Below are 15,519 nucleotides of genomic sequence, written 5' to 3'. Positions count from 1 at the left end.
TAATCCTAGCTACTGGGGAGGCTGAGGCAGGAGAATTGCTTGAACCTGGAGGCAGAGTTTTCAGTGAGCCAAGTTCGTGCCACTGTACTTCAGCCTGGGCAACAAGAACAAAATGCTGTTTAAAAAAAAAAATTCTGGAGAGCATTTAAAACGCCTGTGGTGTATTCAGGTGTCCTAGTAATCATCATCATCATCATCTAGCTAAAATGTTTTTAAACTTTTGTTTTTGGTTCAGGGATACATGTGCAGGGTTTGGTATACAGTTAAATTGTGAGTTATGTGTGTTTGATATACAGATTGTTTTGCCACTAAGGTAATAATTGTAGTGCCTAATGGGTAGTTTTTCAGTTCTCACCCTTTTGCCACCCTCCACAATCGAGTAGGTCCCAGTGTGTGTTGTTTTCTTTTTTAAGTCAATATGATTACATCCCACTTATAAGTGAGAACAAGTGGTAGTTTTCTGTTACTGTGTTAGTTTGCTTAGGATAATGACCTTCAGATCCATCTACGCTGCTGCAAAGAACATGTTCTTATTCTTGTTATGACCGTGTTGTATTTCATGCTCAAACATAGAGAAATCAATGTGTTGGGAAAAAGCTTAGTGTTGGGAAAAAGGCCGAGACAGGGCTTGCATATATGACGTAATGTCCAGGGCTCAGGGCATAAAAACCCTCGTGGCCTTTGGAATGTGTCTAGTCTTGCTGGCTCCTTGCTTCCAGCCCTCCCAGGCTCCTAGGTCAATTGTATTCCCATTATCTCAACTAGCAGAACATGTTCCATATAAAGGCTAAACCATCACAGCTGTAGATCATGTGCTTGCCCTTTCGACCCCTACATTCTCACCACCTGTTTCTTTGTTTGATCACCAATAAATAGTCTGGGCTTCCAGAGCTTGGGGCCTTCACAGGCTCCACACTTGAAATGGTTCCCTCGTCAAACTTTCTCTCAAACTGTCTTTTTCTCTATTCCTTTGACTCCGCCGGACTTTGTCACCCCCATGACCTTGTGTTGGGTCTGATTACCCCAACATTCCTGGCGCCAAATGTGGGGCGACAAAGACCCTGGTGAAGAAACGCCAGAACATGTAAAAGTTGGAGGATGCATTGTCAGAGGACACCCGATCATGATTAGAAGAATCTTGGAGGGAAAGCTGAGAGCTCAGCAGAACCAGGGTAACAATGGGACAGAGTGAAAGCAAACATTCTGCTTATTTAAATTTCTTAAAACAGTTATTATGAAGAGGGGAAGTGAAAGTTAGTACTCAGAATATGTTATCACTCTTTAGAAAAGCAGTTTTTGTCCATGGTTCCTGGAACAAGGGATTATGGAGTTGGATGAATGGGAGAGAATTGGCAGAGATTTTTAAAAAGCATGTAAAGATGGAGCAAAATTCCACTCTGTTTGGTCAAGGTGGGCGCTAATAAAGGCAACTCTTGAGCCATTTCAAACAAATGATGAGGCAGATTCAGATGAGGAAAAGGAGGACGAGTGTGCAAAACTAACTTCAGATTCTGAATGTGAAGAATAGAAACCAGAGGTAAAAGGAAGATACATGTTTTAAACTTGTATTTAAAAAAATACATGTTTTACTAGTCCATCGGCTCCACCTGCTGAATTAAGTGAATGGCCACCCCCTCTCTCTCCCCTTAATGGGCAAGAAAATGTATCAGCTACAAAACTTCTCCTGTAGTTACAACATGAAAACCTGGAGCAATTGGTGGTGCTGTACAAAATTCCATTCAAAAGGCTAGAGCCAACAGAGACCTTGAAGCTTGGCAATTCCAGTTACTCTAATTGAACCACCTTTCCATTTAAGCTGTTAAAGGTATTCACGCAGGTCATTGGTCAATATGAACCGAACTCTCCTTTTGTGCAAACTTTGTTAAAAAAAAGATGTGGCTCTTGATAATAGGTTAATACCACATGATTGCGATACTTTGACAAAATCTGTTCTCACTCCATCTCATCCAGTTTAAAACCTGTTGTGCTGATGAAGCTCAAACTCAGGCAAGGGAAAATACACAAACACAGCCACCTGTGCTGGTTTCCTTTGAACAGTTAATGGGAATCGGCCCTAATAGGGGTCGATTAGAAAATCAAGCAGTAATGGAGAATATTGTCATTGTTCAGCTGCACTCTGTGTGTTTATGGGCATGGGAAAGGACAAATGTTACAGGGGAAAAATATCCTTTCAGGTCTGTCCGACAAGGACCTAAAGTACCATATATTGATTTTTATTGCTCAGCTCCAAGATGCTGTGTATAAAGTTGTAACTGATAAAACATCTCAAGATGTTGTAACACAGCTTCTTGCATATGATAATGCTAATGCAGAGTGTCAAACTGCTATTAGACACCTGAGAGGAAAGGCTCATATTGCTGAATATATTAAGGCTTGCAATGGCATTGGAGGTAACTTACATAAGGCTACTCTTTTAGCTCAGGCTATAACTGGATTAAGAGTCAGAAAAAATATGCCCCATTTCTCAGGCTCTTACTTTAATTGTGGGCAATTTGGACACACAAGGAATGTAGAAAAGGAAGTCAAAAGGCAAGAACAGGCTCAAGCCTGTAATCCCAGCACTTTGGGAGGCCGAGACGGGCGGATCACAAGGTCAGGAGATCAAGACCATCCTGGCGAACACGGTGAAACCCCGTCTCTACTAAAAATCCAAAAAACTAGCTGGGGCGAGGTGGCGGGCGCCTGTAGTTTCAGCTACTCGGGAGGCTGAGGCAGGAGAATGGCGTAAACCCGGGAGGCGGAGCTTGCAGTGAGCTGCGATCTGGTCACTGCAGTCCAGCCTGGGGGCAGAGCGAGACTCCATCTCAAAAAAAAAAAAAAGGCAAGAACTACCACCATCAAACAACCGAAAAGCCCCAGTGTATGCTCCCGTTGTGAAAAAGGGCCATCATGGGCAAGTCAGTGTCATTCTAAATTTAGCAAAGATGGACAACCTCTTTCAGGAAATGGGAAGAGGGGCCCACCTGGAGCCCCTCAACAAACCAAGGAGTACCTGGCACAGCCAGAGCCCTTACAAATGTACAACAATTGTCCCCCACCACAGCAGACAGTGCTATCATAGACCTTTGCAGCACAATTCCCATCTCCTTGTTTCCTGGAGAACCACCAAAAAAGGTCTCTATGGGAGTTAGGGGACCCCTTACCCTCCAGAACAGTTGATCTATTACTTGAAAGATCTAGAGGTGTCACTGTGCATATGGGAGTAATTTTTTGATTACATCGGAAAAATTCAATTAGTTATTAGTTCCTCAGCTCTGTGATCTTCCTCCCCAGAAGAAACAATTCCTCAGTTGTTGCTGTTACCTTACATAAAACTGGGAAGCAGCACAGTGAAAAGAAAAGGAGGCTTTGGTGTAGTACTAATCCAACAGGAAAGGCTGTATATTGAGTTAATCAAGTGTCTGACAAAAGACCTATTTTTACAGTAGACCTGCTGTTGGATGCTTACAGATTGACACACAGGCCTGGTTGGTTGTAGTCCCTGGAAAAAATAAATTATGGGCTGCCTTGCATACGGCAAATAGTCATCTTGAAGCTTCAGTTTCATGATTAACTTGCCTTTCCTAGAGAAAAACAGATTTAATGAGCACACAAGCATGATATGGGCTGTGTGGGCAGCAAGCCACCCAGGTGCCGAGGCAAGAGCCCGAGCCCATGAGCTGTCCCAGTATAATAAAATATATCAAATAACAAGAGTTATACTAGATATAGATCATAGACATGATTATAAGTATCATTAATCATTAGTTTGTCGTAATTACTCTTTATTCCAATATTATAATAGTCTTCACTCTACAATCATAACCTAGGAAAACCAGGCCATACAGAGATAGGAACTGAAGGGACATGGTGAGAAGTGACTAGAAGACAAGGGTGTGATCCTCCTGTTATGCCCGGACAGGGCCACCAGAGGGCTCCCTGGTCTAGTGGTAACCCCAGTGTCTGGGAAGATGCCCATTACTAAGTAGACGATGATCTAGTGGTAGCATCAGTGCCAAGGAAAAGCACCCGCTACTTAGACTGGGAAAGGGAGTCTCCCTTACCTCGGGGAAGTTTAGAGAAGATTCTACTCCACCACCTCTTGTGGAGGGCCTGTCATCACTCAAGCCTGCCCACAGTTATCCAGAGGCCTGTCTCCCTGTGATGCTGTGCTTCAGCGGTTACACTCCTGGTCCGCTTTCATGTTCCATCCTGTACACCTGGCTCTGCCTTCTAGATAGCAGTAGCAAAATTAGTGAAAGTACTAAAAGCTTCTGATATGCAGAAATGGCATAAGCTGTCTCTCTCGCTCTCCTCCTCAGCTTCCAAACAGGGAAGGGCCCCCTGTCCAGTGGACACATGACCCACATGACCTTACCTATAATTGGAGATGGCTCACACTCCTTACCCTGCCCCCTTGTCTTGTATCCAATAAATAGCAGTGCAGCCTGCCATAGGGGCCACTACCGGTCTCAGTGTCTTGGTGGTAGTGGTCGCCTGGGCCCAGCTGTCTTTTCTTTTATCTCTTTGTCTTGTGTCTTTATTTCTATGATCTCTCATCTCCACACACAGGGAGAAAAACCCACAGACCCTGTAGGGCTGGCCCCTACAGGGCTGAATGTGTTCATTGTGGTGTTTGTGGCTTTTATGATTGGAATGTTCAACCTCTACTCCTACTGCATTTGTGGAAAACCAAATGAAGCCTTCACAGTAGTTTAAGAGAGTTTTAAGACACTGTTCTGGGCTATCTTTGGGCTTTCTGAAGTGAAATCAGTAGTCATCAACTATAGCCACAAATTCATTGAAAACATTGGTTATGTTCTTTATGAAGTCAATAATGTTACAATGGTCATTGTTTTGCTAAATATGTTAATTGCCATGATCAACAGTTCATTGCAGGACATTGAGGATGATGCTGATGGGGAGTTGAAGTTTGCAGGGGCCGGGGTCTGGTTTTCCTGATTTGGGGAGGGGAGAGCACTTCCTGTTCCCTTCAATCTGGTGCCGGGTCCGGGGTCCCTGTTTTGTCTTTTGCTGAAGCTTAAAGGGTGGATTCTGAGCTCTAACCAGGGTTATCGGTAAGGTTTCCAGGAAGATATAGAGATAAGTAATTCGAGATAAGTAAGGAAAGACAGGAACTTGCAGGAACTAACAGGTACCACAGGGACAGATAGAGATAGGAAAAGACTAGCAATATAAGGTCAGTGACCTTAAGGTACAAAAGTAAAGACTAGCAATATAAGGTCAGTGCCCTAAAGAGGTACAAGAGACTAGCAAAGACTACCAGAGATTTGTAGGGACAGACAAGAACATTCTGAATTATGGAAATTAGCTATGGCTCTCAAAGTCCAATCAAAATCTGAGAGGGCAAATATAAAAGGAATAGAGGGGAGGGAGGTAAGGATAAAAATGCTCTTTCTTTTCTCTCCAACAGGACCTTTTGGTCTTTTAATTAAAGGGTGGATACATTGGTGTCTGCAGTCTTTGCTGATACACAAACATTCCATTCTTTAATCTTAATGCTGCAGGCAGGCCTTAGCAAAAGATATGGTCACATAAAAAGAGCTGGGAAAAAGGAAAGATAATTATATGGGGAAGAGGATTTGCTTGTATCTCTCCAGGTGTGACCATCAGGTGCCTTTGTGGGTGCCCACCAAATATCTGAAGATCTATCATGAGCCACAGCATCTAGTGGACCCACCTGTATAGGGCAAATTGAAGGTTTGAGAAGCTTCAATTTGCTTTCTCTGTGCCTTCTGTTAGAAAGGGCCTGTTTCTCATTACCAATGGCTTCCTGGCTATAGCCACAGAAGTTTTTGCATCTGTTTTCCTAGATTTACTAATGTGGGGTTGAGGGTATGCTTGTGTTTTTGCAGGAGATGAATGAACAGTTTGGGTGCCCTCAAGATGTGTACAACCGTGGAATGTGAGACTGGAGGGACCCATGGATACCAACCATTGATCAGTTCCCCCAGTAAGAGCTCTTACAGGTTCCCCCAGTAAGAGCCATGAGCCAGTTGAATTTGAATGAGAAGATGGAACGAGGACCAACTGGGAGTCACACTGACATCAACCCCCATAACATGGGGACAGATCAAGAAAACCACACAGGAAACTGAGAAACTGCTGGAGCGCCAGGGTTTTACCTTTGCTGGGATTCAGAGATACAATAGATGCTTAACAGACCAATGCTTTCTGACTGAGCTCCTCTCTACACTGAAGACAAGAGATCCTAATTGGCAGGAATATTATTGTCCCTATTCAGCATGAAGAAGTTACAGAAGACGGTCCTTCATCCTTCTGCAACCCCTAGGATGAAGGGTTCTCTTGTTAAAGGGGGGGAGATATGCGGGAAGCATTCAAACCAGAGCGACTCCATTTTGCATAAGGGATACGAAAAATGAAGCCGGATCACCAACCGGCAATTAAGGGCTGCACAGCCTGCAATTGCCTCGCTCAATTAAAAGAAGCTACCTTTTTTGCTAGTAATAATGATAGCTGTGGCGGTTTTACAAAAAAGAGAAGGGGGCATTTTGGGAAAAAGCTGTGTTGGGAAAAAAGCTGAGGCAGGGTTTGCATATCTGACATAATGTCCAGGGCTCAGGGCATAAAACCCCTCGTGGCCTTTGGAATGTGTCTAGACTTGCTGGCTCCTTGCTTCTAGCCCTCCTAGGCTCCCAGATGAATTGTATTCCCATTATTTCAAGTAGCAGAACATGTTCCATATAAATGCTAAACCATCACAGCTGTAGATTGTGTGCTTGCCCTTTCGACCCCTACATTCTCACCACCTGTTTCTTTGTTTGATCACCAAGAAATAGTCTGGGCTTCCAGAGCTCGGGGCCTTCACAGGCTCCACACTCGTGATGGTCCCCTGGTCACACTTTCTCTCTCACTGTCTTTTTCTCATTCCTTTGACTCCGCTGGACTTCATCACCCCCACGACGTGCTGGGCCTGATCACCCCACATCAGTGATTGTGATTTATCACATAAACCGAAGAAAAAAAACGCAATCATCTTATTCATCAATATTTTCCGTGTAAATCTCCCCCAGGAAATCTTTCATCTGCTCTTGATCCTCCCCTCTCCCCGGGCATGCCAACCCAGAGCTCACTGTACAGTAGGAGACATGAAAATAGGACCCTCCCTTAGCTGATGAAAACCAGCCCAGCCCTGACTCTGCAGCTCTGGGAGGGAAGCCCCAGCCCTGGAATACCAAGGTGCTTCCACTCAGTGATCAGCACTGAACATTGAAAACATGCCATGGAGTTGGGGCTGCACTGGGTTTCGTCGTTCTAAAAGGTGACTCAAGAAGAACTAGAAATATTGAGTGTGAGTGGAGGCGACTGAGAGAACAGTGCAGATGTGTGGCAGTTTCTAACAGAATGTCTCTGTGTCCACTGGTGTTCAATGTGAGGTGCAGCTGGTGTAGTCTGGGGCAGGCTTGGCACATCCTGGGGGTCCCCGAGACTCTCCTGTGCAGCTTCTGGATCCACCTTCAGTAGCTATGGCATGCGCTAGGTGCGCCAAGCTCCAGGGAAGGGATTGGAATGGGGCTCACATTAATCCTACCGGTGGAGGCACGTACTACCCAGACTCCGTGAAAGGCCGGTTCACCATCTCCAGAGAAAACACCAAGAACTCGCTGTATCTGCAAATAAACAGTTTGAAAGCTAACGACACAGCTGTCTATTACAGTGCGAGAGATCCAATGAGGAAAAGTCAGTGTGAGCCCAGACACAAACCTCCTTATAGGAACGCTGCCAGGAAATCAGCTGCAGGGGTCACTCAGGACCCACTGATCATGTACATGAATATGAGTGAGAAACAGTGGATAAGGGTGGCATATCCACTGTGGATATGGGTGGCAGTTTCTGACCAGGGTGTCTCTATGTTTGCAGGTGTCCAGTGTGAGGTGCAGCTGGTGGAGTCTGGGGGAGCCTCGGTACAGCCTGGGGCGTCCCTGAGACTCTGCTGTGCAGCCTCTGGATTCACCTTCAGTAGCACCAGGAAGAACTGGATCCGACAGGCTCCAGGGAAGAGGCTGGAGTGGGTGACTGACATAAAGTAGGATGGAAGTGAGAAATACTATGTAGACTCTGTGAAGGGCCGATTCACCATCTCCAGAGACAATGCCAAGAACTCCCTCTATCTGCAAATGAACAGCCTGAGAGCTGAGGACACAGCCGTGTATTACTGTGTGAGAGACACAGTGAGGGAAGGTCAGTGTGAGTCCAGACACAAACCTCCCTGCAGGGGCGTATGGAACCACCAGGGGGCGCTCAGGATACACAGAGGGCAGGGGCAGCCCCAGGGCAGGGGCAGCCCCAGGGCAGGTGCAGCCCCAGGGCAGGTGCAGCCCCAGGGCAGGTGCAGGTGGAGGTCAAGGGCTGCTCTCCTTCAGGGTCTGTGGCTTCCTCTCATCTAACAGTTTCCCAGGGAGCCTCTGTGCATTTACAGTTATGTGCCTGCTACTGAGGTTCTAAGTTTGTAAAGTTTATTACTACAGGAAGGACCATTACGAAACATCCCTGGCAGGTGTCACTGAGAAAGAAAAGTTCACAGAAGGCCAGGCGAGGCTGTGGACACTGTCCACCCAGGATTCAAGTTTCACAAGCAGTGAGGGAGAAATGGGGAGTTTGATGGAGCTCCCCCACCACCATATAGTCTAAACTAAGTCCGGCAAGGCCATCAGGCCTCCCTGAGCTCTAGGTGCCCATCAGGGATCCGCCATGTGCTCGGCAGCTGCCCTGTCTTTTTATCTCCGCTGCGCCCAGTCACTGTCTGGGACGAGCTTCCAGGACGTGTGTGTTTGGCACCAACCGGATGATGGACCTCAGAGAGCAGCAGCTGGTGCCCGGACCATGGGCTCCCTAATGCTGGAGGAATGGGAGGTGCATTCTCAGGGACAAGGCACTGTTGATGGATTTTTATATAGAAATCATAATTTTGCTTCCTTCTCTCAGGAGACATAGAGAATCAAGCATGCAGTCTGCAAATAATTATAATCTGTACAATTACCCCCAGTGGGTTATTCCTTAATTCTGTGTAGGGTCCCACCATAGAGTCGCCTATCTCATGAGGAATGGTTGAATCTAGAGTGAGTCCATATGTATTTCATGTTTTGGCTTCTGTCCATGTTCAGAGATGTAGAGTAGAGTAAGTTTGGACCTTTCCACACACTAAGCCTCGCCTCCCCCACAGAAAGAGCAGAGACTTTGAGTATTCTTGAGTGTGGGGTAGGGGCTGGTCCTGCACACCTCAGCCTGCGGAGAAGCCACGGGCAGTGTTATAGACTTGGGTGTTTTCTCATTCAGGAGGGGTGACATCCACGGCCTCCGATTTCTGCTGAGATATAACTGTGATTGCAGAATTAGGATGCCATTAGGCTATCATGCCTCGCTTCTGTTCTGAAAAATCACCCTCTTTATAGTAAAAGAAAACAATTCAATGTCCATTCCCCTAAAAGGAGTTTCTTTTTAACTTGGTTGCAAGTTTACCATATATGTGCCTGAATTTATTCTCAGAATCTACTGAATTGTCTAGAAATCTCACAAATTGAACAAAAGCGAATTCTTCATTCCTACCAAAATGTGTGTATGTAGGAATTTCAGTGTGTTTTCCAGAACCCGTGCACACCGACCACTGTGTTTCATGGTCATTTATTGGCCTGGTGAGGCCCTCACTGACCCCCTCCCTCACCTGTGCTGTCTCTGGATTCTCCATCACAGCCAGCGCTTCCTGCTGGAGCTGGATCCGCCAGTCCTCAGTCAAGGGAGTGGATCAGGGGCATAGGTCACGAGGGAGCACAAATTCTAACCCACTCCTCACGAGCTCAGTCACCATCTCCAGATCCGTGTCCGAGTATCGAATTTTCTTGCAGCTGAGTTCTATGACCAACTGCCACAAACTTGTATTCTTGTGAGAGGTACAGAGAAGACGTCAGTGTGATCCCAGACACAAACTTCCTTGGAGAGGGGCCCAGGACCAACAAAGGGCACTCAGACTCCATGAAAACCCGGCCCAAGTTGGAGAATGGGTTTCCCGTAACCCTCACATTTCACCATTAGATACTCTACACTATGCCTATGCTGAGGTGTGCGTATAATATAATTAGAAAATGGTATTTATATACGTGCATAATCATATCTAGTGTAAGAATTTGTTGCTTCTGCCTTATGTGACCATTAAAGACCACATATCTCACCTTATTCAATGACCTTATGAAGTATAATACTTTTATGTAACATTTATCTCCTTTTTTGTGTTTCTCCTTCTGTCTATATTCTCTCTCTTTCTCTCTCTCTCTCTCTCTATCTCTCTATCTCTATGTCTCTCTCACACACACAAATATATAAACACACAGTGGTTGGCAGTATATAGGCTAATTAAGACTATATTCCCATATGCTTTAAAAACAGCAGTTTTACAATATGTGCCTTTAATTTTTCAAAGAAATTAAATCGAACTGCTAGTGATTTTTATGTGATTTTTAAAATTTAAATTGTTAATTTTTGTTTTCATCAATCCTCGTATGTGTACTATTGTATTCTCTCAGGTTATCTGCTGCCTTCATAGAATTGAACATGTGAAACTCTGCATTTAAATTTCTGTGACTCGAGACCGGTGAGCAGTAAGTAAGAGGTCACTCTCCTGACCCTTCCCGGCAGCCGCAGATTCCTGAAGGCAGAGCAGGTGTAATGACCTCGCAGTAGACCAGGGCTCTCAAAGGTGACGTTGGACCTTGAGTTCCAGCATATCTTGGGAGGTCAAGTGGATGCTTGTGAAAGAAACGGTGGCTATGTGACAGTTTCTAACCAGAATGTCTCTGTGTTTGCAGGTGTCCAGTGTGAGGCGCAGCTCAGAGTCTGGGGGAGACTTGGTACAGCTTAGAGGGGTCCCTGAGGCTCTCCTGTGCATCCTCTTGATTCTCGTTCAGTAGCTATGGCATTCACTGGGTTTGCAGGCCTCGGGGAAGGGGCTGGAATGGGCTGCAGTTACATGGTGTTGTGAAACTCATCAATACGATGCAGCCTATGTTAGGGGCAGACTCACCATCTCCAGAGACAACACCAAGTACATGCTGTACAAGCAAATGAACAGCCTGAGAACCCAGAACACGGCAGCGTAAAACTCTGCAGGACACACTGTGATGGGAAGTCCCCGTGGGCTCAGAGACAGACCGCCCTGCGGGATGGGGGGGTGGCTTGGCTGCAGGGGGCACTCTGCACCCACAGGAGACAGGAGCAGCCCAGGGCAGGGGCAGGGGCAGGGGCAGGGCAGGGGCAGGTGGAGTTCAAGGGCTGCTTTCCTGTCAGGCCCTGTGGCTTCTTCTGCACCAAATGCATTCTCCTGGGAGCCTCTCTGTATTTATGGTTCTCTGCCTACCACTGAGGCCTCTGGTTTGGAAAAGGTTACTACTAGAAAAAAATTTATCATATGCCCCTAAGGAATGAATCACTAATTGAGGGAGAAGATGTCACAGGAGGCCAGGGAGGCTGTGGAAACTGTCAGATGTGGATGCAGATCTGATGACAAAGACATGAGAAATCAGGGAACTCTGATCAAACCTCCTAATTACGCCATGGTCCACTCTAAGACTAGTAAAGCCATTGATGCCTCCCTGGGCCAAACCCACCCATCAGGGATCTCTCCTGTGTCCCAGTAGCAGACACGACTTACAATCTCCACTGTGTATAATCACTGTCTGGAAGGAGCTCCCAGGACACGTGTCTTTGCATTAACCGGGTGATGGATGTCAGAGAACAGCAGCTGGGTGCCTGGTCTGTGGGTTCCCAGATGTTGGAGAAATGTGAGGTGCGTTCTCAGGGGAAACACACTGTTTATGCATTTTTATATAGAAACCATAATTTTTTCTTCTCTCAGAGGACCTAGGGGATCAAGAAAACAAGCCTGTAAACAACTGTAATGTTCGCATTTCTCCTGAATTACATGCATTATTTCTTAATTCTGAGGGGATTTGACAGCATTGCCTTTCTCCTAAGAAATTCTTCAACTCCAGCCTGAAACCAGATGGTGATCACATTCTTTGGTTTCGTTCAGGTGCAGAGATCTTGAGTCAAGCAAATTTGGTCCTTTCCACACACTAAGCCTCACCTTCCTCAGAGAAGGATCAGAGATTGATCCAACTGTGTCTGAGGTGGGAGCTGTTTCTCCACACCTTGGAGCTTGCAGAGACCCCCAAGTGCAGCTTTATTGAGTCAGGTGTGTCTCCATGTGGGGGACCCTGCTGCCAGTGATTGCTGCTCAGTTCTAAATGTGGGTTCAGAATTAGGACACTTAGGTTATCACGCCTCAAATGTTACCATCATAGTAGATAGAAATAATAATACAAGTCCAATTGTTGTCTGTTGTTTCTTATTACTATTGGAGTATAAGTTTGAAGAGACAAATTGTTACCATATATTTGCATAAATGTCAGAATCTCTTGAATTGCTCTTGAATCCTTGCAAACTGGATAGAAGCAGATTCTTATTTTTTTTCTATACTCGTGTATTTTGGGATGTCAACATTTTGTCCAGAACCTGTGAGTACCAATAACTGTGTTTCAGAAATGACTGTGAGATTCAGTCATTGTGATCGAGTGGGAAAATCAGTTCACTTTATCTTAGATACATGGATGGAAGCCCAAGGTAGAGGCTTGTCATTGTTTCTGTGCCTGCTGCCTTGGGAGTGTCTGCATTTCTTATGCTGTGTCCTGGGTCTATACCCCAATGGCTCCCCTACTCCATGGCACCCGTCTGTGCCTGTGCATGCCCCTGCCCGTGCCCTCCGTGAAATATCTGCGTTGGCTCAGGAAGAACCGCCCTGCCTTTTTTTCCTCCTGCCCCTGGTCCACATTCTTCTCCACCCACAGGCTCTCAGCAGCGCCTCCCATCCACACTGACCCTACATGGGGTCATACCTTGTTCACCACTTCTCTCTTTTCTTCTGAGCCTTGCCTTTTACTCCAAGGGCCTGTTTCCTTCTCAGCTGGACTTGTGTACAGGAAATGGTTTATGGAGCAGGTTTGGGTTGTGCCCTGAAAGTTCCTGAAAACGTGCTTTCTCAAGCCAGGTCCATATTCAGCTCCTGGGAGATGATATCTGACTTTCTGGCAAACTCCCCCTGGTAGTGTTGTTAAAGCACTTGATTAAGGTAAGGTTCACATCTGTAAAACTATACATGATTTAACATAGTTAACTCAGTGAGTTTGGAGTCAGTGTACATCTGCAAAGTTGTGTCCACCATCAAGGTCATAACCGTAGCAATTACTTCCAAAACATTCCTCTTATCTCTCAATATTATGATTATTTTATTAGTTAAAATGTATTTTTGTTTGTGTTTGTCTGTGTCTCTGTGTGTGTAGCCTGGGGGTGCACACTATACTAGCTGATTCCATAATGACTTATGGTGAATGCCTGTTATTGCTCAAGGGGCTGGCATCTGAGCACTGGAGGTCAGTCGTGCAGGTGCCGCACACATCTGTGATGGGCCCCAGCACTCAGGTGAGCTTCCCTGGTGGACAACGCTTCACATGTGGTGTCATTCATCACTGCGGGGGAAAATGGGGACAAGAGACTCTTCAGGGAAAGAACATCTGGGAGCTTGTGCCTGGATTCTCAGGACCTCCTCTCTGGTGCCTTTGCTCATTTTAATTCATATTCATTTGCTATAATAAAGCTGCACCCATGAGAATAACAGCTTGTCTTGAGTCCTTTATTTCTATTGATTATGGGGCCTGAGGATGACCTTGGGACACTCAACACAATTACATCAGAGGTGGAGAATGCTAGAAAGTTCCTGACTTCTGACACATGGCTAGAGGATAGTTTATAACATCAAAGGATGAGAAAGTGTGGGATAAAAGACATTCAATGCCAGACTGGCTACAGAATCATATGGCATGAGATGGCGTGTGTGCTCCAATAAGGAGCAGGAAGTGAAAGTAATCCATGGAATTTAGAAATGACAGACACAGCTTCCTAAGAGTTGTTCCCTGAATAAGGAAAAGTAAAAATAATGAACAACCCGAATATGCAATTCATATCTGTGATAGCTAAAAATAAAAGTAAAAAGATGCACATCCAGCCCTGCACTGTGCTCTGTGAGCTGAGGCTGCTAGACTCCCATTCACCACCAAAGGGTACAGTTGTCCAGAAACAACACACAACACACAAGAGCCACACAGAAGGTAGCCCAGGGGTTGGGCTGGCAAGGAGAATCCACTAGACAACTAGAACAAGGAGGACAGTATGGAAAGTGGCATCATTTGGTGATATGATTGGTATCATTAATTGATATTATCGGATTGTGAACAACGTTAACCAATGGACTGTGAGAGTGACTGACTGGCAGCCTCTCTTGCTTCCTGTGCTGCAGATGAGAGGATAATGTATGGGAGGATGCTGGACCCACAGCTCACAACAGACACATGACAGATGGCTGTCTCTGATCCCAACCTCAAGTAGGATGTTCCTAATGAGACAGCTTTCCTGGTGCACTGGATCCCAGATCCTGTATAGCTTTAGAACCTGTGTAGTTTGTGTTGCTTTGGCTTTTCCTTTGGATCTTTTAGGTGCTAATGAAATGAGAGTGGTTCACAAGAAAATGGGGCAGACAAAGGGGATAGTTAAGGGCCTCCTCCAAGCAATGTGGATGTCATAAAATAAAAGTTAAAGAATGAAAGAAACAAGGTGCTGGGGTTGACACAAAGGACTTGAAACAGCACTACCAGGAGTTGGGTGCAGCAACGGGGATCCCTTCAGGTCCCTCAGCAATTCAGAGACCTAAACAACTATTCCCTATTCATGTTGAATTGGCAGAATGCGGAAATCTAGAAGACAAAACGGCCAGGAAAAAATGTGTGATTTTGCATGGGTGAAGGTCTGGCAAGTTAATCAACTTGAGGACTGTAGAAGGCCTGAAGTGGTCCTGCCCTTGCTTGGTGCCCAGGCCATAGTCCAACTCATGTGAAATTGCCAGGGAATAGAGAGTAGTTTTCTTGGTAGTTACTGTTATCAGATATACATGTATTTGAATTTTCTCTTCGTCGCCTTTCCTGGCTCTATTTCTCATTTTTTAACATACCTAGTTTCATCTAGATTTGTCACCTTCACAGGGTCACAGAGAAGGGTGGAAGAAGGAAGGCCCTGGGATGGGTCTCGAAGAAACATGGAAAATTGTGGAGAGGGACAATAGCAGGGTGTAAGGAATTACTGAGACCTTATTCTGCCCCTCCCAGGAGGCTCAGGCCAGTCTTTTTCTGCATTTGAGGTTCTGGGTTATAAACCCTGTAGACTCTTCCCTTCAGGGCAGGGTGATAACTATGCAAATTCAACTGGCGGCCTCCCCACTTAAACCCAGGGCTCCCCTTCACAGTGAGTCTCCCTCACCGCACAGCTGGGATCTCAGTGCTTCCTTTTCTGTCCTCCACCACGATGGGGTCAACTGCCATCCTCACCCTCCTACTGGCTGTTCTCCAAGGTCAGTTCTGCCCAGGGGTTGAGGTCACAGAA

General features: G+C 45.8%; 1 gene segment (V, D, J or C); it reads left to right on the top strand.

The window, feature by feature from the left end:
* LOC106995637 (immunoglobulin heavy constant delta-like) overlaps window positions 1–15,519 on the top strand; it is a 727,209-nt gene that overhangs the window by 346,970 nt on the left and 364,720 nt on the right. Inside the window, 1 exon segment of the C gene segment in view lies at window positions 7,942–7,946. Coding sequence covers window positions 7,942–7,946 — 5 coding nt within the window.

The sequence above is a fragment of the Macaca mulatta genome, chromosome 7 (genome assembly GCF_049350105.2).
Source record: "Macaca mulatta isolate MMU2019108-1 chromosome 7, T2T-MMU8v2.0, whole genome shotgun sequence".
Lineage (NCBI taxonomy): Eukaryota > Metazoa > Chordata > Mammalia > Primates > Cercopithecidae > Macaca > Macaca mulatta.
The sequence above is the reverse complement of the archived record's forward strand: the minus strand, read 5'-3'. Positions and strand labels throughout refer to the sequence as shown.